The sequence below is a fragment of the Dipteris shenzhenensis genome, chromosome 12, assembly GCF_047967505.1.
Source record: "Dipteris shenzhenensis isolate YYH24624 ecotype China chromosome 12, Dip_SZ_1.0, whole genome shotgun sequence".
NCBI lineage: Eukaryota > Viridiplantae > Streptophyta > Polypodiopsida > Gleicheniales > Dipteridaceae > Dipteris > Dipteris shenzhenensis.
This window is the reverse complement of record NC_141607.1, coordinates 34,808,328-34,828,376: the sequence shown is the minus strand read 5'-3', so window position 1 is coordinate 34,828,376 and position 20,049 is coordinate 34,808,328. Positions and strand designations below refer to the sequence as shown.

At 44.3% G+C, this 20,049-nt stretch overlaps 1 protein-coding gene across 1 annotated transcript; it reads left to right on the top strand.

Moving 5' to 3' along the window:
- Nucleotides 1-16,108: 16,108 nt before the first annotated feature.
- LOC147896136 (serine/threonine-protein kinase STY13-like) lies at nucleotides 16,109-18,336 on the top strand. The gene is made up of 2 exons (XM_087382736.1): nucleotides 16,109-17,675; nucleotides 17,812-18,336. Exons 1-2 carry the CDS (start codon nucleotides 16,795-16,797, stop codon nucleotides 18,152-18,154), a joined length of 1,224 nt encoding a protein of 407 aa, XP_087238862.1. The 5' UTR covers nucleotides 16,109-16,794; the 3' UTR covers nucleotides 18,155-18,336.
- Nucleotides 18,337-20,049: the final 1,713 nt, after the last annotated feature.

Here is a 20,049-nt window from a genome sequence, read left to right as displayed (position 1 = left end):
GATTGGAGAAATTTCTACTCAATTGAGTGCGACGAGAATTAGTTCTTCAGACACACGCAAGAAACCAAGCGCAAACACAGGGAGTGCCTCTTCAAGCACACTTTTGCCTTAATAGCTTAGGAAGGCACAAAGCTCGCAAGCTAGAGGCATGTGTATCGGTATGCTTTGATGACGTAAATTTTTTTGTGAGATGTATTTGTGTTTCATAGTGGAGAGACTAACCTGGTGGGCTCGGCCTTTTGGATGTACAAGTTTCATGTTTATGGAAATGGCGAACTGGGCTGTGAGCCATTTGTCGGGTGAGTGCAAGGATTGGGCCATCATAAATGATCCAGACGCATCAATGTATGAGGAGTTCCAGTTGGCTCAAAAGTGGCTAGAGGAAGTGTATAAGAAGTGCTCACTATTTTTGGATTACCCTGAAGGGGAGCACCCATGAGAGGAGAAAGAAATGTACATGACGTACAACAAACTAAGGGGGCCCAAAGAACCATAGAAGCCTGCAATAATGGTATGTACAAACTCAAGTGTCCCCGAAAAGATTTCTCTTCCAGGTTATTTTATGTACTTACAAAGGACTCTACGTTATAGGAAAGTGAAGCAAGCAAGGTGGGAATGCTTGCATCTACTAGAGCAGGCAAGAAAGCGGCTAAAAGAACGAGGGGGCAGAAAAAAAGTGTGCGAGGCTAGATAAACCCGATAGAATTGGACAACAGTCCCGCACCTAAAGGTATGAGACAAGATTGTGACAAAAATCGAGTTGGATTAAGAGTCGCATGGACGTTGTTTTTAATTTTTTTAGAGGGCCTCAAATAATTGCCAATGTATTAGCTTCTGCAAAAATGGAGCCACTGGCTACACAAGTGGGAAGCACCCGAACAAGAGCTATAGGGGGAATAGCTCAATGTGGAGATCAAGGTGAGGAGGAGCTTCGTGTGGTAGAATTCCTAGACATAGCAAGGTAGGCGCTTGACAAATTACCAACACAAAGTAGTCAAGTGGGACCTTGCCGCCCTCAATCCACCAGTGTAGGTGGGGGTACAACTACATCCACACATCCAACCCAAACAGGCAAGTAGCATGCTCCTTTGTTTTTTAATTATTGTCCTAAAAAGCATTCTAAAACATAATTTTCATTAGTTGCTGCAGCCATAATTAATGTGGCCATAAGTGCAAACATACAAGCATCAGGTGGGTGCAAAGAGAACGAGGAGGACCTGCCAAGAGAGCGCAAATAATCCACTTGTAACTAGGGTCTAGAAGATGTCTACGTGCATGGAGACATTCACCGAGCACAGATGTGCACACTTTCTGAGCAAAAACCTATGAGCAGAAAAGTCTGAGCGATAATTTTTGACACCAACCATGCTTGTATATTTCTCAAAGGAATATACAATTCTTTCTTAATTTCTCATTTATGGAACCATATACTTACTTATTTTTCATTATAACCCTCATTTTAGAGAACATCATCTATATATGAACAAATAGTGAACACTTTAGAAACTCCTATAAATACCTCCCTACCATACTCTCTTTTGAGGATTATGGTACTTAAATCAATTTAAAAGAGTTTCCCTAATCTTTAGCAATCCCATATTTGAAGCTCTCATATAACAATGTATACCATATTCCTTGGATAAGTAGGAAAAAGATATTGGAAACCTCATACTTGAGGCCATTATAATCGATCATAAATTAATCTCTAATACATTATCAAATATGGGAAGGCAAGGAATGAATTTTCAAAATATTCCCAATTCTCCAAACCTAAGTACTTTTAAGGAAATGTGGTCTCTATTGAACTCCTTCCTACCATAATATGCATTAGGGAGAAGTTGTAACTCTAATATACATCTTGAAATTTTTACTTTTTATCTTTTATAACTATCAAAAGTATAATTTTAAGCCTACCATGTTGAAGGAAACGATGACTTTCTACATGGTTATTCACAAAAAATCATCTTATTATCGGCAAGTGAATGGCCATGCGGAGTTTTCCAATAAGCAGTTCAAGCAGATTACCACATTACTAGTTAGTGAATAGTCATTGCACAGATTGGGATGAGAAGATCCTTTCCGCAGTCTAGGTATACTGCACGTCATTCAAAGTCGCCGCTGGCCTGCTGACTACGAAGGGGCAACTGGCCTTGCTCTTTAACAATCGCATGGGCCGCATGCTAGGGAACCTCAAGATGCGATGGTCGGGTCCCTTTTGGATCTTCAAGTATTGTGGATCAACATCGTTCTATTTGGCAGATCTATAGGGGTGGGTGTTACCGTTTCTTGTGAATGCATTCTGGTTGCAGAGATATCATCATGGAGGTCATATTAAATGCCCATTCCTAGTCATGTGCGATGTACTCATTCCATGGATTGCGGTAGGCACACAATATCCAATGGTGGGATCGTGTACTCCTTGTGGTGATAAGCATGTACCTTCTAATGGGATCTTGAGTTCTCAACAGCATCCGCCATGGAATTACACACCACTACGCCTCATCAACATCTCAGTTCAGCTATACTCCTTGTTCTCGACTAGCTTCTCACATTGCTAATTTCTTATTTTCTCTGTCACACTCTTAGTTTTCTACTCTTATCTTTCACACCTCCACATCCTCGGTTTTTCCCTCACCTCCAACACCTCCTTTCCACCTCTCCTACTCTCAGACTAATGGGCATGACGCTGGTGCAGACAATTATTGTGACACCGCTTTGTGGTGGTCACAATGAAGAGACACTCGATCGTTGACTATGCATGTTGAGACTGAGTAGTTTTTCGAGCATTGATTGGGCTCGAATCGTGTTACACCCTGAGGTAATGCAGCTATGTAGGCAGGTGGAGCAAGGCGATCAGGTGAAAAAGCTGGATGGGCCGAGGACTTTAATAGTGGAATTGATTTACGAGCGACTCTTTTTGCCTATGGACAGAGAAACCTAGGACTTATTAATGCCTGATGCATCTGCTTTGGAGGCAGAATTTGGGCCAACGGTGGTAAGAGGAGAGTATTGGCTAAGAAACCATGCCGACATGCATCTCAGGGAGGGCTACGGGTCGATAAGTGAGTTTGTCTTTCTATAGGCCAAGGCATATACTATTTCTATTGCACCCATGGCATATTGTCGCTAGTAGAGACACATCCAGTGGCGTGGGTGGTGGTGTTCAAGGAACGGCTCAAAGCGGAGGCAGCAAGGGTGGTGAGAGTAGCAGCAAGGGGCAAAAGCCATTATGACAAAGTTGGGCCAAGTGCTTAACTTGCTTTTCCTGATCACTAGACACAGAAGTGCCCTTGTACCTCGACGATGTCATCAAGTCTCTAGTGTCAGATGGCTTGAGAATCTCTCGCACCGAGCTGCAGAAGAAGAGGAAGCACAATCTGGAGGGTGGCAGTTCTCGCAAGCTCACACTCAGGCGACGCCCTCAACAGCTCTAGTGCCCCCCTTGCCACCATTGGCCTCCTCCCCATTGGTGTCTGAAGTAGTGTTGGTGGAACCCTTATGGCCACTAATATCTTCTTTGATGACTTTCGAGATGGAATCACGACACAGCATCCATCATCAGCTATGCTACAGTGATGGCATCGACAAACCAATGCAGGTACTTAGCCCAATTCGACAGCAACAATGACAATGGTGGGGATAACAGCATTGAGCGAGTTGACCAACCCCTTCCAATAAGAAGTCTGGTGAGCATGCTGGCAGGGATTTCCAGCATCAGCTCAGTCATAGGCGGCGCAACTTCGACAGTGGCAGGAATGAATCTTGAACATCTTAGTGCCGTAGACCATTGTGGTCTCTACACCAGCAGAAGGAACAACTATAGTGTTGACATAGGTTGTTGAGATATCGAGCTCCACTCGCGATATGCCAAGGTGACCATTGTGCATTTACTTCACCGACTTGTTAGCTGCAGATGCGGTTGGTACACCGCCGACGAATAATAGCTGGATGATAGCTATCCTTATCTACTCTAGTTCATGGCTCAGTTAGTATGCCACCTTAGTTAGTTGAGTTTGGTTTGAGACCCACATATAGGGTTCTTCTATTTCTTTGTACCAGAGTTCTTTTGGCTTTCACAACTAAGAAGAGGAAAACTGTTTTCAGCCTCCACCTTTGTGTGTATTCCCCCATTGTGTATGTGAGAAAGCCGCAAGTGAAACTCCTTCTCTCTCTCCCACTATCTTCACATGGTATCAGAGCCTGGTTCGTGGTAAGGAGCTCAAGAAAGCAAACCAAGTTCGCGGTGTCTTGGTAAGAGGACCAGTGTTGCTTTCCTTTTTCGAGTTTGGGAGCAAATCTCTACAGGTAGCACAGCCGAAAGTGCAAGAGTGCACTGTCTCAGATTGAGACGCCCTTCACGATGTGGCGAGAGGGCAGTATATGCTGCGGGAGAAGGCAAACCCCCTGGTGACTTTATTTTTTTGATTCGAGGCCATTTCGGGCCAGTTTTGAAGGCGGAAGTTCTTCGCAGGCACTCAGAAAAAGGCCCTATTTTTGCTGTGCGACCACTGCTTTGCTGGTCAGTGAAAAGTTGCCGCAGAAATTGCATCGTATGCCTGTGTGCAAAGATATTGGGAGTTGCAGAATCATGCTTGTTGCCTGTTGATGCAAAATCGTCACTAGGAAGTGACTGTGTGGTCAAATACCACTTTTGTCAGTTTTGCAGATCTGCCCGTGTGAGGCAAAAGCTGTGTTTTTTGCAGTGACAGAATATTTTGCAGTGTTATGTAATGGCGTCTGATTCTCTTTCACAGATTGTCACTGAAAAGATTGACAAGAATAAATTCCAGGCATGGAAGTTTAGAATGACGAATTTCCTTATGGGAAAAGGGTATTGGGAGTTCATTATAGGAAAAGAAGAAGAACCAGTTCTTCCTAATGTTCCCAATCAACAGGAAATGCAAGCATTTAAAGGATGGCATGAGAGAGCCAGAAAAGTTATGTACTGGCTATCTATAAGTATTTCCAATTCTATGATTGTGCATATTCAGGATGCAAGCATGCCAAAGGAGGCATGGGATACTTTGGCAAAAATGTACAGCACAAATACGCAAGCTAGGAAAATGCAGCTCAAGCAGGAGTTGCACAATGTGCAGAGAGAAAATATGAGCATCAATGACTACCACATGAAGGTGAAGAAAATTGCAGATGCACTTGCTTCCATTGGGTCGCCAGTGGAAGATGATGATCTAGTTTATGTGACCTTGAATGGTCTAGGAAAGGATTATGCATAGTTCCGGACATCCATTGCCATCCGTGAAAAATTTCCTAATTTTGAAGAGTTGTTTGCTTTTCTAATTTCTGAAGAGCAGAGAAATGGGGGTGCATCTTCTTCAGGAGGAACTTCAAATGAAACTGTCTTCTACTCAAATGTTGGAAGAGGTAGAGGCAGAGGTAGAGGAGGCCCATCTGGAGGCTGTGGTGTAAATCAGAATGTGCAGCAAACTCAAGAAAACCATTCCTATGGAGGAGGACGTGGTAACTCTAGAGGCAGGGGGAGCCAAAGAGGCCGTGGTGGATGGCAGAGAGGCCAGCAATGTTGAATGCTACTACTGTGGTAAAATGGGTCATATGGCTAAGGACTGCTACAAAAAGCAGAATGACATTATGAATGGAAAATTGCAGCAAGGCAATTATGCATCTTCTAGTAGACAGGGTGATGACAGAAATGAGCATCTATTTATGGTGCAGCACATGACCAATTTTGTGACAAGTGCAGAAGAATGAAATGATGTGTGGTATGTTGACTCAGGTGCATCAAACCACATGACAGGTCATGCAGATTGGATGTAGGATGCAGGGAAAATGGAAAAACCAGGATTTGTGGAGACTGGTGATGATACTGCACATCCTATTGTGCAGATTGATAAAATTCCTTTGCCGATGCAGGATGGGAAAAAGAAATACCTGTCTGATGTATTTCATGTCCCGAACATCACTAAGAACCTGGTTTCTGTTGGTCAAATGGTTGAGCAGGGCTTGCAGGTCAAATTTAATCCTCATGGATGCTTTGTTGAGGATATAAAAAATAATGATCGCTTGATAGCAAAAGGAAAGAAGGGTAGGATGTTTACGTTGGATGCAGACATGCCTGAATTGAGTGCAGTAATGTTTGCACATGGGACCGATGTAGTTGTAGATATTGATATCTGGCATAAACGTATTGGTCATGTTAATATACAGCGACTTAAATCAATGCAAGCCCAAAATATTGTTGCAGGATTGCCTAAATTCAAGGTTACAGAAATGCATAAGGTTTGTGAAGCCTGTCAATTTGGAAAACAAGCAAGGAAACCATTTCCTAGGCATGTTTAAGAGAGTAAAAAGCCATTGGAATTAATCCACTCTGATGTGTGGACTACTAAAGTTGCATCTATTGGAGGCTATCACTATTTTGTCACTTTTATTGATGATTACAGAAGAAAAGTTTGGGTGTATTTTATGAAAAAGAAAAGTGAAATGTTTGGGCACTTGCTTTTAAAGCTATGGTTGAAAAAGAAACAGGCCTGCAAATAAAATGCCTAAGGTGAGATGGAGGGGGAAAGTACCTCTCAAATGAGTTTGCAAGGTTCCTGCAGGAGCATGGCATAAAGTAGCAATATTCATGCAGTCATACCCCACAGCAAAATGGACTTGTAGAAAGGAAAAACAGGCATATTGGAGAGGTATCTCGAGCCATGCTAAATGAAAAAGATCTACCAGATTATTATTGGGCTGAAGCAGTTGCTACAGCAGTTTACATAATGAACAAGACTCCCACTGCAGCAATACATGGCATGACGCTAGAGGAGATATATACTGGTAGGAAAGCATATATTTCTCATTTGAAAATTTTTGGTTGCATTGCCTATGTTCATGTGCCAGATGAGTTGAGGTCCAAGTTGGATCCAAAAGCTGAGAAGTACGTCTTTATTTTTTATTCTCTATAGCAGAAAGGGTATAGATGCTATAACCCTTCTACTCGTAAGTTTACAGTGAGCAGAGATGTTTTTTATGAGATGAGCAGCTGGTATAAACCAGTAAATGTGATATGATTGATGTAGATGCACAAAATGGTAATGCTGCATAGAATTCACAGCAGCAATTACAAAATATCAGTGGACCTGCAGTGTCCTCTAGCAGTGGTTCACATACTTCACCATGGACAGGCAGATTGAGATCAGGAGAATCTCCTCAAAGCAATGTAGATAATGGTATGCAGGTATCACGAAAAGGAAAAGAGAAGGTAGATCAGCCCATGTTTGATGTGAATGCAGGTCACTCTTACGTGGATGGTGAATCCAATGGCTCAGAACAGAGCATTGATGATGGGTTGGGTATTCCTTTTATTGTTACACCTGGAGTAAGGAAGACTAGGGATGTTTGGAGAGCACCTGGAAGTGAGCCTATTTTGCGCAGGTCTACCAAAGCTAGGTATCCTATGGATAGGCTGAAATATGATGGATTTACAGCCATTCACTATGCCTATATGGTCAAAGTGATACAGGAACCAGAACCCACCTCTTTTGAGCAAGCCATGGGAAATGAAAAATGGGAGAAAGCCATGGATGAAGAAATGGATGCCTTGGAAGCAGATGCTACATGGGAATTGGTGCCTTTGCCTAAAGACAAGAATGCAATTGGCTGTGAGTGGGTTTATAAGATCAAGCACAATGCAGATGGTTCTGTGAACAGATACAAGGCAAGATTAGTTGTCAAGGGGTATGCACAGACATATGGCATTGATTATGAAGAAACAGTCAGTTCGGTTGCAAGGATGGCAACTGTAAGAGCAGTCATTGCTATGGCTGTATCAAAGGGATGGTCTTTACATCAGATGGATGTAAAGAATGCCTTCTTGCATGGTGATTTGCAAGAAGAGGTCTTTATGGAGCAGCCACCAGGTTATGTTCATGCTATTCATCCTGAGTTTGTTTGCAGGTTGAAGAAAGCCTTGTATGGCTTGAAGCAAGCACCTAGAGCATGGTCTGACAAGATAGGACAGTATCTTGTCACTATTGGCTTTCAGATTTCCAAGGTGGATTTCTCACTCTATGTGAGAAAAACAGACAAAGGTATTATGCTGCTTGTCATTTATGTTGATGGTTTGATCATCACAGGTGATAGTGATGAAGATATCCTTCATGTGAAAATGCTATTGAAGCAGAAGTTTGAGATGAAGGATTTGGGAGCTGCAATTTCCAGCCATTTGCAGTAGCCAATGCTATGATAGTTCTCACAGTTGCCATCTTGGCAACAGGGCTGAAAGTTTCCTCATAATCTAGCCCATACTACATAGACCCATTTGCAACCAATAGGATTCTTGCCTTCAGGAACTCCACCAAATCCCAAGTCTAATTAGTGGCAAGGGCATCCATCTCCTCATCCATGGCATTCCATCAATGACCATGTTGTATAGCCTCACCAAAGATAGTTGGCTCAGTATGCCCCATAACTTTTGTCATATATGCATAATGCCAAGTAGCATAACCACTATAAGTTAGCATGTCAACAGGATACCTGACTCTCTGTGACCTTCTCACTGGAGTGCCTGACTCTCCTCGTTCATGAGGAGGTATGTACTTGCTTCCCTTGACTCCAGGTGTAGACACAGATGGTATACCCAGGTCACTATCCAAACTGTCACTACATGACAAATCATAGCCACAGTTTGATGGCCCAGGGACATCATTTTTAGCTTGCGAAAGCACCTCAACAACCTTGCCTTTCCCTTTATCTCTCCCCCTCACTGACATAGCAGTGTCAGTGGAATTGCGTAACCTGCCAGACCAAGGATTCACTGTAGTAGAACCAGTAGATGTAGGCCCAGATATGGATGTATTAATTTGCTGATTTTTATCATATGCATGATCTGCAGATGCATCATTTGGAACTGCCACTTTCGGCTTGCCATACCAAGATCCTAGCTCATCAAAAACATCCCGACTCACTGTAGTCTTCTTGGTCGATGGGTTGTAGCATTTGTAACCCTTCCGGTTCTGTGCATAGCCAATAAAGACACATCTTTCAGCTTTGGGATCCAAGTTCCGTCTCGTTTCATCTGGTATATGCACATATGCCAAGCTGCCAAACACTTTTAAATGACTGACATCAGGCTTCTATCGATACAATTTCTCATATGGTGTGAGCATATGAATGCCAGCAGTAGGAGTGTGATTCAGCACATACACTACAGTTGCAAATGCTTCTGCCCAATAATAATCAGGTAAGTTCTTTTCATTCAACATGGCTCTAATAGATGAACCAATCACCCCATTCTTACGTTCAACCACTCCATTCTGCTGTGGTGTATATGGGCATGTAAGCTCCCGTCTAATCCCATGATAGGCCAATAAGTCATCAAATTCATTTGATAGATATTCACCTCCATTATCTGATCTCAAGCATGTGATATATGACCCAAAATCCTTTTCAACATGTTTCTTAAAATGCTTGAAGGCAAGCAGGACCTCATCCTTATGTTTCAAAAAATACAGCCATGTATACCGGTTGAAATCATCAATAAATGTGACATAATATGATGAACCTCCCATCGAGGTAGTCTGAATGTGAATCAACTACAAGGGTCTATTACTTTCCCGCATATGCCTAGTAAATGGCAACTTAGATTGCTTCCCAAATTGGCATGTAGGACATACATGCTCCAAAGCATTATACTTAAACTTTGGTAGGCCAACAACAATGCCTTTATGCTACATATTTTTTAGCTTCTGAATATTAATATGACCAATGCGTTTGTGCCAAATTTCCAAATCAGAGACAACACCCATACCATGGGTAAACGTGGCATCTGATTAGAGTAGAACACTACATCACTATTCCTTGAGCTATTGCCATTGGTATTCAGCCCAAGCTTCACTTCCTCATGGATCAAAAGAGCAACGAGCTCATTGAAATCTGGCATATTCTATCTCACAGAAATAGAGTGTCAAATGACTTATATTCGGGACCAAGTCCATTCAGAGTGACTGCAACCATGTCATCATCATCCACAGGAGCATCAATAGAGGCCAATTGATCAGCTATAGTTTTGATATCAGTCACATATTCCTATATCGTTCTCCCCCTTCTTGACATATTGTTAAATTTCTGTTTCAACTGTATCTTTCTGGCACTTGTTGTGGTGCCATAATACCTCATTAAGATATCCTAGGCATTCTTGGGGGATGTGTAACTCATAATATGCATGACCATGGCATCTGAAATACAAAGAGAAAGCCAATGCAGCACCTTTCGTGCTCTCTCTAAGCCTTGTGGCTCTTGATTTGATCCTGAGTAGGATTCTTGATAGGCATGTCAGGCTTTGCCTCATCACCAGTAAGGAGATCCCAATACCCTTTTCCAATCAAGAAATTTTCCATCCAAAACTTCCAAATGGCATAATTATTTTGATCCAACTTCTCTCCAACAATCTGTGTAATGTTGTCACTGCCACTAGCATTAGCCATGGTTTCCAACAGCAGCAGATTTTTGCAACTTTTTGCTGTATTGCACAGTCAATAACTTATGCACGTTACCTCAGATGCAAAAACTATCAGCAAAAAAATTGTAGCCAATCCATAGGTCTACAACTTTCCAGTTTAGTGCAGGTCCAAATTTCGTAAGGTTTCACTATTATTTGCTGCTAAAACAGACACCTGCACACTTTTGACAGCAGTCAGAAAACTTCCAGTTACTAGTTCAATGGATCAACTGGACTCAAAATGCCACTTTGCTACTATCACTAGCAAGGCATAGCATCTATCAAGCTACTTGACATTAACATCCAACCATTGGGCATCCAAATACCATCACATATATCCATGAACATTGCAATATCATGCCTGCAACTACATCTGACAATTTGACAGTAAGTTGTAAACTGTGACTTTTTCTGATTTTCCCAAGCTCATAACTTTTGACAGTAAATCCAAATGAACTTGCTTCCAAAATCAAAGTCGGAGCTTGTATACTTGCCTCCAACTTGTTAGTTCAGACCAGCATCCAAATCCACACAGTTTGAGAAATAAACAGTCCAAAAAATGACAATTTGGTCACTTTTCAACAAAAAAAACAGCAGCAGCACTTTGTGTTTGGAGGAACACGGGAGTCTTGGTAGCTCACAGAGAGACTAAGACTCCACAAAAATGATGTATGAGGATGTAGCAAATCTTTGGGGTGCTGGAAAAGAAAGAAAGCAAGTCGTATATCACTTTTGAAGTCTCCAAAAGCTGTTTAGGAGCAAAAAAAACGAGATCTACAAGCTGAAGGTTCTCCTCACTTGATAGGAGATGTAAGAGAGTTTTTTTTAAAAAAGCCACAAACAACCTCCAGAGAGCTTGGCGATGAGGTTTGGAGAGGCGTTTTTGCTTTTTACTACTGTATATACCTCTTGCTTGGCTCAAACCAAGTAGTAGTTGTCCAGAAAAGGAGATCAGCTCCGTTCTATCACACCCAAACAGTAAAAACGAGTTGTGTTTTATCAAAATACATCTCCACAAGCAACCTATGGGTAATAGTGATCTCCCCTTAGCAAGAAGACATCAATTGGACAGCTCCCATGCTAAACAGAAGCTTCAGTCCAAGAAATGAGATCTCTTCTCATGACTTCGAAGATTCAGAGTAAGAGAAGCACTCCCGCAAGCTTCCACAAGCAGTGGGCAACCAGAAGGCAAGGAATGGTAGCTCTAATACCATATTAAGAAAAACAAGAAGAGAGATATAGGAAGCAACCAAGAGGGAGCAACAGTCTCCTCCACAATCAGCTCATATTCACCCCAATCACCCCACAGAATACAATTGAACACTACTAAGGTCACACCCATACATAGTAGATAAGAACTAACTATGGTTGAGTCAGTGTGACTCACCTTATTCACCTACTCACACAACAGGAACAATAACCGAGAGCTTGATTCCCAACATCGGCTTCGGACTCGCCGAAAAATCCGCCATCATTCCCATACAGACCGAGTAGGAAGAGATAGAAACAAGGCCCAAGAGAGCGAGGACAATGCCAAGTGCCACTCCAGTCACCCAGGTGCAACCGAAACCAAGTCAACTGCTCAACCAATATGAGGAAAGCTAGTCGCACGAATTCATGCAACAACAACTACGCATGCAACGGTTAGGTCCTCAGGATAAGGGCAAACATGTGCAAGGAGGGCCTATTCTCATTAAAGACGTCCAGGGTGATGACACCATCAAAATCGGCCTCGATACAGGACACAAGCACCTCTTCCATGCCATGGGCAGGCCTAGCAGAGGCCATACAATTTTGCAACGCTCCCCAATACAAGGAAACTAGAGGCTATAGCCATATGATGGCAGAACAGTTGTCATGCACCGACGTCATGGAGATGAACCTCTTTGAAGCCATGACACAAGTGCCACAAGTCGCCCGCATGATCTTACAAAGGATGCAGGAGCAAGCCTCACAACTCTCCTCCAACCTCATCCAAGCCCAGCTTTCGGCATAGGAAAGCCAATCGAGACAATGGTCGCACCTCAGGCAATGGGCCATGCCGCACTAAATCGAGCCAATGAATATCGGGCTAAGGTGGAAGAGCTCGAGCTCACTCTGACGAAAGTCAAAGATAACCTCACCACCAATGAATCCTTGGTCCAGACGTTTATGGAACAAGCAGAAAAGGCAGAGTCAGTCCTATGCATGACACAGGAGCAGCAAGCATAGGCAGAGCAGTGGTACACCTGCACCTAGGAGACCCACGACCAATAGATCTGCTCCCTACAAGATCTCCTGGCACAAGAGAGGAGCCTCACGGTCTCCCTCCAAGAAGAGATCGAAACACTGGCCACACGGAGGAGTTAGGGTTGGAAGACCATGAGCAGCAGGAGTTCACGATGTACCGAGAGGTGTTTGCATAGTTAGACACGTATACACTTGCACCACGCACCATCACCCAAACCCTCCAAATGCACTTCGATGTACTCCGCACACAAAACCTTACCTTCCACCTAAACCTCACTACTCCACTACCGCCCAACGCCCTTCAAACTATTCTTCGTCGTAATCCTGACCACTGCCGCCCCATCTTAGCCATGTCTTATTTTTCTCTTGACCTTCAGCCCACCTCCCTATCTCTTCTTCGCCCCTCCGATCTCCAAACCCTATCTGCCCATCCCATTCTTCTCAATTTTCAAGGCTGGTGCCATGTCATCACTGAGTCCCTTAATTATCCTGTGGATGATGAGGTGATGCAACTCACAAAGCCCGAGAAACTCACGCCATGGATTTGCACTCCCGAAAGTCTACATGCAGACATAACTTGGATGCAGACCTATAGCTGAGTCTCAGTAGTCCAAGCTCAAGGACACCTTGCAGCCTACTAGACCCCCTACCAACCCCTCGAAATAATAATACTCTTTAATCGGGTGCTACAAGCTCTCCAAGACTCACTTGAGTCCTTGGTGAGCAATTTTGAAACAATTCACATAGCATACCCTGAGGAAATAACTGAGGACGAAGAACTAAATGCAATCACCCTCTTTCATACCACTGCCCCCCCTACAGATATCCCATTATCACCTCCACTAGATCCTGCCCAACCCACCCAACAAGCTGCCCAACCTTCTCTTCATCGGAGAACACTGCCCGAGTACTCGTCCAATGCCTCCAACACCACCACGCATAGCATGGACCCTCCCTGACCCACCTCCAACGCTCCGTTTGACCTCCTCGATGAGGCATTCAACACACTGCTCAAAGCAGCACATTTTGTACAAAGCACCGACACCGTGACTCCTCCAGGCCCCCTAGAGACAAAGCCCATGCCGCTTGCCGATGACAAAGCTTCGCCATCCCCACCAAGGTCTACTCTTGAGGATGTTCCTGCTCACCCTGAATTCTATGTAATTGTCTACTTTCCATCAACAATAGATTTCCTTCTTCCATTGTTGGAAGAATTTTTCACGATGTCTGCAAGAGGATCCACAACCAATATCCAACACTACATTATGAAGAAGGCTTCAGGGAATAGGAACAATAGGATAAAGCAAACAACTATGATCACCATGGCAATGCAAAGTCGCTTCTTGGGCACATCCTGTGCGAGGCGACGGCTCTGCTATACTCATCATGCCTATGCAAAAATAGGGAGCCAGGATGAAAACAAGAAAAAAGAGTTGGAAGTTTGAAAGAATGAATAGCTAAACACGGATGAAATCAGAATATGAGGAAAATAAGTACCCTTCTCGAATTCACCGCTGCTGGTATCCATCAAGTCACCAAATCCTTGCTGCACATCATCAAAGCTACCCACGACAACAACAAAGCAATTTTGCAACAGGCTCACTGTGCAAACACAATGCCTCAACTGTTGCAACCCGGGGGGTTTTGTAGACGAAGACGAACATAGCATGTAACCGTATGGGAGTTGCCCATAAACAAAATAGCAGTTTCATAAGCTCTTGCCCATCCCCATACTAGATCTACAAGGTGCTAAACAGTTCAATGCCCATGCAAAGAAGGAAGACGTCGACGCATGCAAAGAAGCAAGGCGTCGACGCAAAGCATGCGATGCATGGCGCTCGCATAAAAAACCAGTCAATACGAGTTGCAGGAAAGGCGAATGCCACATCCTCACGATGGAGTTTAAGGCACGCAGAGAGGAGGAGCATGCGTAAACGGGGCAGTGTGAGTTGCAAGAAAGGCAGATGCCACATCCGCACGGTGAGATCTACCATGGACAGATGCACAGAGAGGAGCAGCAAATGTGTGATCACCGAGGGGGAGCCCATAGCCACATACCTGGTTGACCAAGGAATGACCACGTGTAGTTCCATTAGAGGGCGAAAGGAATAAAATGACACAAATTAAAAATGACCAAAAATATTTTTCACTTTTGGGCAATGACCTCCACTAAGACCTGCTCTCCTACGGCAAGCCAAAAAATCACACTAAGCTACTTCGCTAAAGCACACATTGCCAACAGATTCAATTAATCCATAAGAAAATGGTCTATGTCTAATCGTAGTGTTTTTTTTCTTTTTTTTAAAGTTACCCACAACATTCTCAAAGCCAACATTCTGAAAGCCTTAGAGAGCAACTCAAGTGGTTTAAGTGTTGCCACTCTATGTTGTATGCTTGGGAGCCCTCAACCTAATTACGATAAGGAGTAGGTTGGGAAAAGTCTCAGGTAGTAATGAGAAAACTAAGCCGTTGGCATGGTAGTAATGTTGAAGGCAACAAAGTAGTGACAACTCATGTGGTTGGGCATTCGCCCACTTGACCTGGCTACGGCTGTGAGTTGGGAAGAAAAACATGTCAAAGGCTCATGGGCATGCCAGGTGAGGACCCATGTTGTGTACTGCATCCATGCTCACTGCTACAAGGATGCTTGCTTGGAGCTCAGGCACACGTGCCTCTTACCTTTGGCCATTAGCATGCCCTTCTGGATAAGGTGATGTGGCATAATTTTTACTAATGGATGCAAGTTGGAACGCAACACCTTGCCTGGTGCTTGCAATCGGTCTACATAGGCAGGCAAGGTCAGGTTGGAGCCAATTACTAGTCGGCATCCACAACAATGGATCATCCCACCCTATTGCCCATTAAGCAACCTCAAGAAATTCTCCTTGGGCATGTGCCCGCAAATCCTGCTGAGTGCCTGTAAATTCTCCTTGGGCATGTGCCCGTAAATCCTGCAGGGTCCGACATACTTAGGCAATCATGTGTTGCTAATTCCGATACCTTCAGGCAGGCAACTTTTGAAGCGAAAATCAAAAGGATGTGCACATGTGTCCAACCTATCTTGAGGCTGCATTTCATTGAGGCCCTGTGCACAAATGGGTTGCAGAGCACCTTACTCAACTACAAAGGTTTGTGTCCCGACCCATGATGCCGCGCATTGCTGCCCACTCGATGGTCAACTTTTGTCTCCTCCAACCGCGCACCAATCAGGTGCTAGTGACATGAATTCGGGTGTTTACATAGTTGGCCCACCGGGGCATGCCGAAGGTTCATGGACGAGCAAGATTAAGGTGGAGATTCATTCATTTATCAATGTATAATGTATGGGGGGACATACGCATTCAATGAAGGTTGGGCCCGTGAGCAACCAATTCCAGTGAGATTTAAACTTTCCAATTCTATTTCCTTAATGTGCTTTCTGGAGCTCGGTCCCCAGAAAGCCCGAGAGGACGCGTTGCAAAATCGAGCTGAGGATGAGCAGCTGCCTGGTTACCAGCGATCGTCCGACCCAGTTCGGATGAAGGTGTAAAGTTGAGCACCAGCGAGTTGCGAGAGAGAGCCAGAGCTTGAGGCTTGAGCCACTAGAGCGAGAGAGAGAGAGACAGAGAGACAAAGGCGCGAGAGAGAGAGAGAGAGATCGTCCGACCCAGTTCGGATGGTGTAAAGTTGAGCACCAGCGAGTAGCGAGAGAGAGCCAGAGCTTGAGGCTTGAGCCACTAGAGCGAGAGAGAGAGACAGAGAGAGAGAGCGCGCGCGCCAGAGCTTGAGAGGGGAGAGAGAGAGGGGCTCGAGCTGCTTTGTTGGCCTGGCCAGAGCTTAAGCTGATAGCGAACGAGGGAGTGCCCCAAAGATCGAGCACCAGCAGGAACGGGGGCACTTACTCCACCTTCCTACGCCTCCTGGCTCCTCTAGACGATCACCCATCTGTCATGCTGCCTGAGCTTGGATGAAATCAGTGAGAAAACTTAGTGCTTAGATCCGTTGCTCTACTTGGAGTGAGCCTCTGTGAATATCCCTGGCCGTTTGCTGTAGGTCTGCAACTTTGGACAAATTCTATTGGCACTGTTGCTGGGAGTATCAAGGTCCGAGTACAGTATGCGAGCATGGCGGGACAGAATGGAGAGTTTTATATCTTTACGGAGGGTATGTATCGGAGGTTGGCCAATGGATCAGACAACATGTCAGTGGACAGCATGCGGAGCTTCCAAACTAGCAACGTGGATGGCTCTGTTACGATGTCAATTGCAGACAGCAGTGTGGGATCGAACAACAACTCTAGAACAATCATGCTCATGCATCCCGATTTGAAGTGGAGACCCGCGAATCTTAGCGCGACGGGTGGACACAGTGTGGTCCTCAATAAGATCGCTGCACACAAACTAAGCGGAGACATGCTTACGGCTGCCCTCATGGATGACAGGAATCCTACTGAGGGGTTGGCAGGCTATGAAAATTGGACCATTGATCTACATAGGTTGAGCATGGGCCCTGCCTTTGCTCAAGGAGCGTTTGGAAGACTATACAAGGGAACCTATAATGGGGAGGATGTGGCAATAAAGATCTTGGAAAGGCCGGAAAACAATATAGAAATAGCACACCTAATGGAGCAGCAGTTTGCACAGGAAGTCATGATGCTTGCGACGTTGAGGCACCAGAATGTGGTTCGCTTTATCGGAGCTTGTAGAAAACCCTTGGTTTGGTGCATTGTGACAGAGTATGCCACGGGCGGCTCTCTAAGAATGTTTCTGGTTAAGAGGCAGAATCGAGCTGTTCCTTTGAAGCTTACCGTCAGACAAGCTCTAGATGTTGCCAAGGGCATGGCGTATCTACATAGTCTAAATTTCATACACAGAGACCTGAAATCTGACAATCTACTGATTGCAACTGATAGGTCAATAAAGATTGCAGATTTTGGCGTTGCTAGAATTGAGGTGCAAAATGAGGACATGACTCCCGAGACTGGATCATATCGGTGGATGGCCCCGTAAGTCCAATGTTCTGTACTCACATTCATCTTGCTCCACAAGCTTTCTGTATACCTTTTTGCGTAGTACCTAATATTGTAACCTCTATAAGCACCTCCATGTGTAAAAGCTGACTTTTGTATCCTTTTGACTCAGGGAAATGATACAGCATCGACCTTACAACCACAAAGTCGATGTGTACAGCTTTGGCATAGTGCTATGGGAGCTCATCACAGGAAACCTTCCATTTCAACACATGACTGCTGTTCAAGCAGCATTTGCTGTTGTCAATAAAGGGGTAAGACCAATCATTCCACCAGACTGTCCACCTACACTAGCGTACATTATGAGTTGCTGCTGGGATGCATGCCCAGATGAAAGGCCGTCCTTCTTTCAGATTGTGGAACTGTTAGAACAGGCACAAGCTGAACTTATGACAAGAGTTGGAAAAGCAAGGTTTAGGTGTGGATGCCTGACAAGTCCACTTGCATATGATTGAGTATATAATACAGTTCTGTAGCTTTGGTGTAGTGACCTCTCCTGCCCCAAATCTACCAGTGGATTATTGGCACTGTATTTGGTTCCTCACTCGAAGTCCGAGGAGAGGTGTTTTGATCTTGTTTTAAAATTTTCAACGAGGCTGAAAGAAATTCAGTACAGTGTATCAGTTTTCCCCTTAAATATTTCTTAGGCTTGAAATGAGAATTGCTTCTTTGCACAGTTTTTGTATCTTGGATTACTGCAATTCGTGCATGTCTTGTTTTCCCTCTTATTTTTAGAATTGTTGGTGATGTTTGTTGTTTTCCAAGTTCTGTAGACACGTAAAGACACTTGCACATTCACCTGCAGACACACATGCATGTGCAGCATGCACATGCCCAAGCATATGTTGTTGCTACTTAGGCTTACATTACCTGACTCCTTGCCATCAGGACCAAGGGGAGTAATTGTCATTATATGAGGATTCTGGCTGCCTACTCATACGTGCTGCCATGTTTTCGGTCCCCTACCAAGGCTGCTGTTGTTTTTGTTTGGATAAACATCAGTCTGAGAAGGGTTCTGGCTAAATTCAGGCCCAATGATTTCAGTGCTGCTGAGCTAGAATATATAGAGAAAATGCAGGTCTTCCGCTCTGCTGATTTTATGGTTTTTTGAATATGAGATATTGCAAAGGCATGGATTTGGAAGGTGTGAAACTGACTGCTGTGTGCAGTGCATCTCTCTCTCTCTCTCTCTCGATTTCCCCCCTTTTTTGGTTGATTTTGTTTTTGATTTGTTTGTTTATTTTTGCTCTCTTTCTCTTTTGTTATTTTGACGTATTTTAGTAAGCACTGGGTTTGACCAAGAGACTCCGTGGGTCTTTAGAAACCGAGTATAGCTGGTTATGCTTGCACACTGATGATGACATAGTGTTGCTTTGCTTGCTAAGTATGTCTACCTTTTGTTTTTCAAAAAAAAAAAAGTTACATCATTTTTCTTCTTTTTTCGTTTTCTCTGTTATTTTCTTTGTAGAATCTTGGACTTTAGAACAACAAAATTTAAATTTGGTACGATTGGATTTATTCTGGTCTTACAAAGGTATATGAGACTTATTCAGCAACTAAACAATCCCCAATTTCTGGGGCAATCTAACAGCTCACAGGCCAGCCAAAAGGCCAGCCACCTCAGCCAAACAAGTGGCCAGAAAGACCAGCTGGTCTGGCCGACCAGAACTGGCTGACCAGTTGGCCGACCAGCTGGCCGACCAGCTAGGTCTGGCCTATAAAGGCATCTGCCCCCACACTCCTTCTGATAGGACAGGACCTGCAGGTGCTCCTCATCTCCGCCATCCTTTGCTGCAGCCCCGCCTGCTCCATCTACCTCTCCTCTTCATCTCTGCCTTCTCTCTGCCTCTCCTTCTTGCCTCCTTGCTGCTCCATCTTCTCCTCCAGATCTGTCCCCATCTTGCTCCAGATCTGCTCCTTCTGCTCCAGATCTGCCCCTCCTGCTCCAGATCTGCTCCTTTTCTTCATCATGTTGCTATTCCAGATAGCCTGAAGGTTCCGTCCTCAGAGAATGCTGGTTTTCAGCCATTTCCTAGGGCAGCTCTAGCCCTTCATCTTCTTCGTCATCATCGAGCTACACGGAGGACTGCGCTTCGCTCCCTCTGTTGCTATCTTTTCTACTGTTTCTCTACATAGAATCATCTTTCAGAGTCATCTCAGCCACGGTCCTTGAGACACACCGGCTTGAGGTTCTTGTATTCAGTTTTTCATATTACCGACAGGCACTATGCTTTCTGAGTTCCGTTCTTCAGTTGTATCTGAGTATTGTCTATTTTCTGATCGCTCCACTGCAAACCCTATCGTTTCTCTATATGGTATCAAAGCCATGGTGATCTAAAGACCCCAGATC

What these genes read in the sequence shown, in the direction of transcription:
- LOC147896136 (XM_087382736.1), top strand. Translation starts at nt 16,795, where the DNA reads ATGGCGGGACAGAATGGAGAGTTTTATATCTTTACGGAGGGTATGTAT. An exon ending in TCATATCGGTGGATGGCCCC is followed by an intron (nt 17,676 to 17,811) that starts GTAAGTCCAATG and finishes CTTTTGACTCAG; the next exon opens with GGAAATGATACAGCATCGAC.